Consider the following 7520-nt stretch of genomic DNA (forward strand, 5'->3'; position numbering starts at 1 on the left):
ATCCTATGACAGTGCCACAATGAATGTCACTGAGCTCTTCAGTGTGGATGAAATAGCCAAATCAACTCATTTGAACGGGTATACAAATACTTTTGTATATATAGTGTAAATGTGTAACCAAACTATACAAATCCTGTATGGCGGTGTAAACGACCGTAGAAACACGCAATAATGCAGCAATGTAATTGGCCGACCGACGAATGAGGAAACGCATCCATATCGGCTTGCACATCACAACAATAATCTGATCCGCACTGGAAGTAACATGGCTCCCGTGGCCAAGCTCCCGAGAGTTCCAGTGATTCTGTTGGTGATGTTTATTTCGCTCGTTCTCCCAGCCGTGGCATTTGACGGAGGGGACGCCGTCGCACTTCTGCTCGGGGTTACCACATCGGTGGTGGGCGTTTGTGCGTGCATCGGGTTGGGTCATTTTTGACTGACATAACAAGAGTCGTGTGCCTTATTTTGCTGGAATGTGTGAAGTTGACTGAACGAAGAAGACAGAAAATGAACTAAAAAACCAGGAATTTGGGAACAGGAACTGGGAGCATGCGCACTGTACCTGTCCGTTACTTCCTATCACTGAGAGATGGCACATTATGGACTATACATAATAGACACCAACATTTGATTTTGCTTGGACTTGAATTGAATATCTTGAGGTACTGTACAAGAATAATGTATGTCCCTTCAAAGAGTGTGATGATCAACTGTCCTTCCACAAAATATTGACATTGCCATGGCAGGTGAATTGCCATCTGACAACTGTTACAAGCACAGTAGCTAAAGTGTGTTCTGTCAGAAATGCTTTCACCACTCTTATAGCTTAACACTGTTATTAAGCCCTCTTGATAGAAAATAAATACCTTCATTATTTGTAAATTGCATCTTGGCTCAGGGGTCCTTGATTTCACACATACATGTACATGACCAGTGTCCTTTACTATATTGTTCACTAAAGGGAATGTGTAGCCTCTAATATTTAAACCATCAATGTAATGTCCTTAGCTTCTGTGTTGTAAAACAAATGACAGTGCAGACAATGTAAAGATTGAACACTGGTCTAGTATCGACTTTCTCCATACCAAACAACCTCCCCTTTGTGATAAGATATAGCTCAGGGGGGTCATGGAGAGATGCAGTGTGTGCAGGCTTTTGTCCCAGTCCAGCACAAACACTGCCGCCAATTCAAATAATTAGACCACAGCCATTTGAAGCAAGTGTATTGGAGATGAGCTGGAACAAAAGCCTCGGCACACTTTAGCTCTCTATGACCAGTTGGTGACCCCTGAACTAGGCCATAGAAAAGCCTACACAACCCTGTTCTTTCAACAAATATCAATATTACATAAACAATGAAAGATGTACAATATTTTACAGGTTGCCAGTCATTTGTTTCTGCTCCCAATGTTTCTCAATATTCTTTCTTTGAAACACAATAGTCTGTAGCCTGTGGGTGTGGGGTATGACATCACTGTGTTCTACTGACATAGCCTGGAAATGAAACACACTGAAATTAGAAGGGAGCTGATAATTGAATGCACACACACGCACGCACGCAGGCACTGACAAACACATACACGCACACACACACACACGCACACACACACACACACACACACACACACACACACACACACACACACACACACACACACACACACACACACACACACACACACACACACACACACACACACACACACACACACACACACACACACACACACACACACACACACACACACACACACACACACACACACACACACACACACACACACACACACACACGACACAACACAACACACACAAACACGTACTGCATAAAGTGCTTGTTAATTATACATATGAGAAGTCAGTCTAGCCTGAGGTGAACCATCACCTAGTTTAACCTCTTCATTACCGTGCCATATGAATTTATGACATGATACATGTAGCAATGTAATATAGCATTATTTAAAAATCACATTCTACATGTACTGGATTTGATTGTTGTTACACTTGGCTTCTGAATTAGTGTTGGGTGTAGGTCTAGCATAGGGACATATAGCTGCCTATAGGTTTAGTCGAATTAATTAATTAATCTATATAGGTGGGCTATAAGCTAAACGCATATTATGCAGAAATGGGAATCTAATGCACTGGGTCTCAGAAAGAGTGATCCGGTCGCACTCTCTCCCAATGTACGCTATAATGACTGATGAAGGCAACGAGGGACTTGTGATGCTGCACCCATTGAGCAGATTGCCGTGAGAGACTATAGTGCCGCAACAAGAGACAAGACGCGTCTTGGATCACAAATCGGATCAGTGCGCATGCTCCGTCCGTTCCGTTTACTGTATATTCACTGTGGTAAAAGGGCAGGCAGGCAACAAACCAAGCTTCTTCTTTTTTTTTACAGCAAAGTGGCTTCTACAATGTAAATAAGCTCCAAGGAAACCACAAGGAATATCAACAGGTACGCTTTTCATTTACATCTTAGCAGTCCTTTCGATTTTTATTGGCCTAGTTACTGTGGCTTTGGATTCCAGTCAATTCATAGCGGGTACTTGGAAATTCTTCTGCCTAATGGACGTGCGGATTCGCTACACGGTAATGTTCAATCCAACAGTGAACGGTGAGAAATATATATTGTAGTCGAATGAATTCCAACAAAAATGCATGGGAACCGCTCGCATAGCGCTCACCCGAAGGTTAGATAATGCTTTAAAGCGCATCTCCGCTATAATGACAGAATTCGGAAAATACAGTCCGCCACGAATAGCCTTTGTTTGATATGATCTTTGTAACATTTTTATAAACGAATATGCCATGTTTTTGCATAGCTATCTAGTATTGAATTGTTTATTTCATTCGTGATTTATTTGCATCGAAATGCAGAATTGGATTTATCATCTCATTGTTATAAACATCAATAAACAATTCATAGGGTAACAAATATAATTTTGACTAGACGGTGTTCTTTGTTAAAATGGTTGTGAGATTCGATAGTCTATTGCCTAAAATCAAAGCTGAGCTGGGAAATAGATAAAAGCTCAGGTCAATAAACCGCCTTAGTCAGGTGAATAGCTTATTATAACGTTTACCGTGTAATTCCAGCCAACGGTTAATCAGACAAAAACATGGATGCTTTTAATTCTGTATGCAACATCCGTTAATTTTCAACAAAGCATGAAGGCACATGCTGAGTTTATTGTAAGCATCCCTTGGTCAGATCAATTCTGCAGGGTCTTTGGGTGTGATCAACAGCTTTCTTGCAGCATAATGTTTAACACGTTTTACGACATAATAAAAATGACCAAACATCGAACGGAACCCTTTTTGTTTACCCCCTTTCTTCCCAGACATAAGATGATATGCATTCCCCTTTAATAGTGACTTAAAACGTTGTCGTAGCATAACATTACTTGTATTTTCTCTAACGTTCTGTCATTTCTAAAAGGGCGGCCCATAAAAGAAAGTCTATTATTGTAACCAGGATTAATGATTGTGTCTTATTAAGCTCATCTGTAGACGAACTATTCCAGCTAGGGCACTGCTCTGCACTGATTGCATACCATTATAAATGCAATGAGCAATTCGACTGAAAATGGAAAATAAATTACAAAGGGGAAATGGTAGTTTATCATACACCCAGATACAAGCTAAAGGGTGCGATGCAATGTAAAAACAGTATGAGTGAATCCTGATCAGTGGCTGGTATTTTTCAGGTATTTTTAGGTGTGATGAGACAAAAGAACAAAGGATGCCGTAGAAGAGAGGCTGCTTACAAGCCGGGAATCTGCTTCAAAACACAACAAATGGATCTATCACCTCCCCCTGCCGCCTCCAGATAATGATACTTGGCTGAAGCTACTACATCTTTATGATCCCTCCTCCATCTATGGCGAACTATAGCCATGCAGGGGACCACAACATCTTGCAGAATGTCTCTCCTCTCGCCACGTTTCTCAAACTGACATCCCTGGGTTTTATCATTGGAGTCGGCGTCGTTGGCAACCTCCTGATCTCCATCCTACTGGTCAAAGACAAAAGCCTGCACCGCGCACCATACTACTTCCTGCTGGACCTGTGCGCCTCGGACATCCTGCGCTCCGCCATCTGCTTCCCCTTCGTCTTCACCTCTGTCAAGAATGGTTCCACCTGGACGTACGGCACGCTTACATGCAAAGTGATAGCCTTCCTGGGGGTGCTGTCCTGCTTTCACACAGCGTTCATGCTCTTCTGTGTGAGTGTGACACGCTACCTGGCCATAGCCCACCACCGCTTCTACACCAAGAGGCTCACCTTCTGGACGTGTCTGGCAGTCATCTGCATGGTGTGGACGTTGTCGGTGGCCATGGCCTTTCCCCCGGTGCTGGACGTAGGGACGTACTCCTTCATAAGGGAGGAGGACCAGTGTACGTTCCAGCACCGCTCGTTCAGAGCCAACGACTCCCTGGGCTTCATGCTGCTCCTCGCCCTGATCCTCCTGGCCACCCAGCTTGTCTACCTCAAGCTAATCTTCTTCGTCCACGACCGCCGGAAGATGAAACCAGTCCAATTCGTGCCTGCCGTCAGCCAGAACTGGACCTTCCATGGTCCCGGGGCCAGCGGCCAGGCAGCGGCTAACTGGCTGGCGGGGTTCGGCAGGGGCCCCACCCCGCCCACCCTGCTGGGGATCAGGCAGAACAGCAATGCAGCGGGCCGGCGACGCCTGCTGGTGCTGGACGAGTTTAAGACTGAAAAGAGGATAAGTAGGATGTTCTACATCATGACCTTCTTCTTCCTCACACTGTGGGGGCCCTACCTAGTGGCCTGCTATTGGAGGGTGTTTGCCAGGGGCCCCGCGGTCCCAGGGGGGTACCTGACTGCGGCGGTGTGGATGAGCTTCGCCCAGGCGGGAGTCAATCCCTTTATCTGCATCTTCTCCAACAGGGAGCTCCGGCGCTGCTTCAGCACCACTCTCCTTTACTGCAGAAAGTCCAGGTTACCTAGGGAACCCTACTGCGTTATATGAAGGCTTGGGTTGTTTTTCCCTTCCACTTCTCCACTGATTGATCTCAATTTGGGTTTGGTCCCATTGTACAGCTCTCTTTCTCTTCATCCTCCAGTTTCTCCTCCTCCTCCTTCCCTCTCTTCTGAGGCAGAAGTTGGACTGTCAATCACTCCCTTGGTTCTGTGATTGAACATCAAACATGGAGGTTGAAGGGAATAAAATAAGCAGGTAGCTGAGAACCTCTCCTATGTTTATGTTCTAGTAAACAACTGCTGTGGAAGGTTATTTAGAAGCAGAGAAGATGAAGAAAAAATAATCATTGGTGAAACTACAAAATCAAAGGACTGAGCCCTTGCTTTGGATATTTTGAAGATAATTCTTTGAGTTAAAAGGTTTTGGTGAAAAACCCCCACAGAAAACTAAGAAACGATTTCCTCTAAAGAGTCACTGGAATTGTTTTGCATTTAAAAGTTGCACTAAAAAGAAGATGTAAAGATGCTTTTTTTGATCTACGGTTGCATTGCAAGATGCAAGGACAACTTGTTTCCCCCCCTAACTAAACAATGAATGCTTTACTTTGCAACAGACATCCCATTCGCTGTATGTAAAGCAAAACAATGTTTGGTGACTAACTGTTGGAATACACCTTCACAAGAGGATTAAATTGGTTTTAATGTAAGTGATATCTTTTTCATTTTGGGGGGTGAGGGGTGTGAGGGGGGCTTAATGAAGGGAATAATGATGTGTGGTTTTGAAGTTGCAACTTAAATCTAGAAATTATTTCTTGTAGTTTTACGATCCATGTGTCCCTATTGTCTGGAATAGTTATTTTTCTGAATTTGCTCACATTTCACAAAAAAAAAAGCGTATTTGGATAAAAACTAGTTTTTTGAGAACAAACAAACCTTAAGAAAGACAGTGAAGAAATACTTAAATGTGTCACATCCATGTTACCTAAACCCTGAAATATTGTTACAGTATTGCTGAAGCCACTCCAGGTGTTCTTGCCTTAATGGTTCTGATATTGTTCTGTTTTTCAGTTGTTTGGATTTTCTCATCCACTCCTGAGAAGTCCTTGACTCTATTCACATCAATGTCAAGTGCATGTTCATTTTCAAAAGCTGGTCCACACTCGTAAGCATCACGGGTCATACACTCAGCAGAGCAGCCCATTTTTTATTCTGCAAAGGTTTGCTATGTACACCCCACAGAGTGCTCAGAGCACAGGGAGTGTGTGTGTGTGTGTGCGTGTGTGCGTGGGCACATGTGTGTTTGTGTGTGAGTCTTCAGACAGCTGTCACTTCAAGACCAGAGCCTTATTATGAAATCTTGCACAATTTGTAAAGTGTTGAAGGAAAAAAAAACATTTAAAGGCACACCGTCTTGTTTATTTATACTTTCCATACATTTGCTCTCTACTGATTGTTTTCAATAACTTACTTTTTTCTCTTGTGGCCATTTTAATATTTATGCTGTATTCTTTTTTGTATATTATAGATAGATTGTGTGTAAGTATGTGAGTCTTTCATTTTGAAGTCCCGAATGTGAGTACAGTTTAAATGACGATTGCATTCGCTGAAAGTTAACTGTGTAATCTGTTGAAAATAAAATTTTACATTTTGCAAACTTGTTTTTTTCCTTTCACTGACAGAGATTTCATGTTCAATCCGGCCTTCACGCCCCTTCATTTTTTCGCATTTTATTGTCACAAAGTGGGATTAAAATAGATTTAATTATATATTTCTTTGTAAATTATCTGTTTAATGTCAAATGATGAAAAAAGGTGAAACATTAATATACCTTAATTAAATAAGTATTCACCCCCCTGTGTTACATGTTTCAAACATATTACAAGCACCTTTACCAGCGATTACAGCTGTGAGGCTTCTTGGGTGAGTCTCTAAGAGCATTGCACACCTGGATTGTGCAATATTTCCCTATTGTTCTTTTCAAAATGCTTCAAGCTCTTATAGGTTTTGGGGGACATGGCTAGACAGCAATTTTTAAGTCTCCCCATAGATTTTCAAGCAGGTTTAAGTCAAAACTGTAATTTGGCCACTCAGGAGCAGTCACTGTCTTCTTGGTACGCAACTCTAGTGTATTGTGAAATAACTACAATGTTGCAATTGAACGCTGTAGCTGTTTTAAAATCACCAATCGGGGGGCGGACTGGTATCAGAAATCGTCCCTGACATTTCTAACACACTGGATATTTTTTTCCCTTCAGGCCCCCATTATTAGCCAGATAATGATTATTTTGTACAAAACCCCCAATTTAGACAGGTCCACTGGGCTAACAAGGGACAAGCCCATCTGGCATTTGCCCGAAATACCAGATGGGCTTGGTAACCAGTCTGCCCCGGCCTCCAATGGCCTCATGGTGGCATTCCTTCCTGTTTCCTTCCTGTGCTGCAGCTCAGTTCAGAAGGAATAGTGTATATTTTTGTATCTGGGTGGTTTAATACATCATCCACAGCATAATTATTAACTGGACCATGCTTAAAGAGATATCCAATGTCTGAGGGTGTCACGACTTCCG

At 42.7% G+C, this 7520-nt stretch overlaps 2 protein-coding genes across 4 annotated transcripts; both read left to right on the plus strand.

The window, feature by feature from the left end:
* Window positions 1-265: 265 nt before the first annotated feature.
* Window positions 266-436, plus strand: LOC123995505 (small integral membrane protein 30-like). Its single transcript, XM_046299156.1, has one exon. The coding sequence runs from the start codon at window positions 266-268 to the stop codon at window positions 434-436; it is 171 nt and encodes a 56-aa protein (XP_046155112.1).
* Window positions 437-2299: 1863 nt separating this feature from the next.
* LOC123995713 (probable G protein-coupled receptor 85) lies at window positions 2300-6598 on the plus strand. 3 transcript variants are annotated; one of them, XM_046299383.1, is made up of 3 exons: window positions 2300-2620; window positions 3714-5656; window positions 6022-6598. In XM_046299383.1, exon 2 carries the CDS (start codon window positions 3869-3871, stop codon window positions 5000-5002), a length of 1134 nt encoding a protein of 377 aa, XP_046155339.1. In that variant the 5' UTR covers window positions 2300-2620; window positions 3714-3868; the 3' UTR covers window positions 5003-5656; window positions 6022-6598. The 3 variants fall into 3 exon arrangements, with proteins under 3 accessions (XP_046155339.1, XP_046155341.1, XP_046155340.1); XM_046299385.1 differs by having other exon boundaries at window positions 2300-2595; XM_046299384.1 differs by having other exon boundaries at window positions 2300-2461.
* The last annotated feature ends 922 nt before the right edge of the window (window positions 6599-7520 follow it).

This window comes from Oncorhynchus gorbuscha, linkage group LG14, assembly GCF_021184085.1.
Source record: "Oncorhynchus gorbuscha isolate QuinsamMale2020 ecotype Even-year linkage group LG14, OgorEven_v1.0, whole genome shotgun sequence".
Classification (NCBI taxonomy): domain Eukaryota; kingdom Metazoa; phylum Chordata; class Actinopteri; order Salmoniformes; family Salmonidae; genus Oncorhynchus; species Oncorhynchus gorbuscha.

Bases quoted from the DNA above. Each gene is read 5' to 3' on its own strand.
- LOC123995505 (XM_046299156.1), top strand. From the start codon at position 266: ATGGCTCCCGTGGCCAAGCTCCCGAGAGTTCCAGTGATTCTGTTGGTG.
- LOC123995713 (XM_046299383.1), top strand. From the start codon at position 3,869: ATGATCCCTCCTCCATCTATGGCGAACTATAGCCATGCAGGGGACCAC.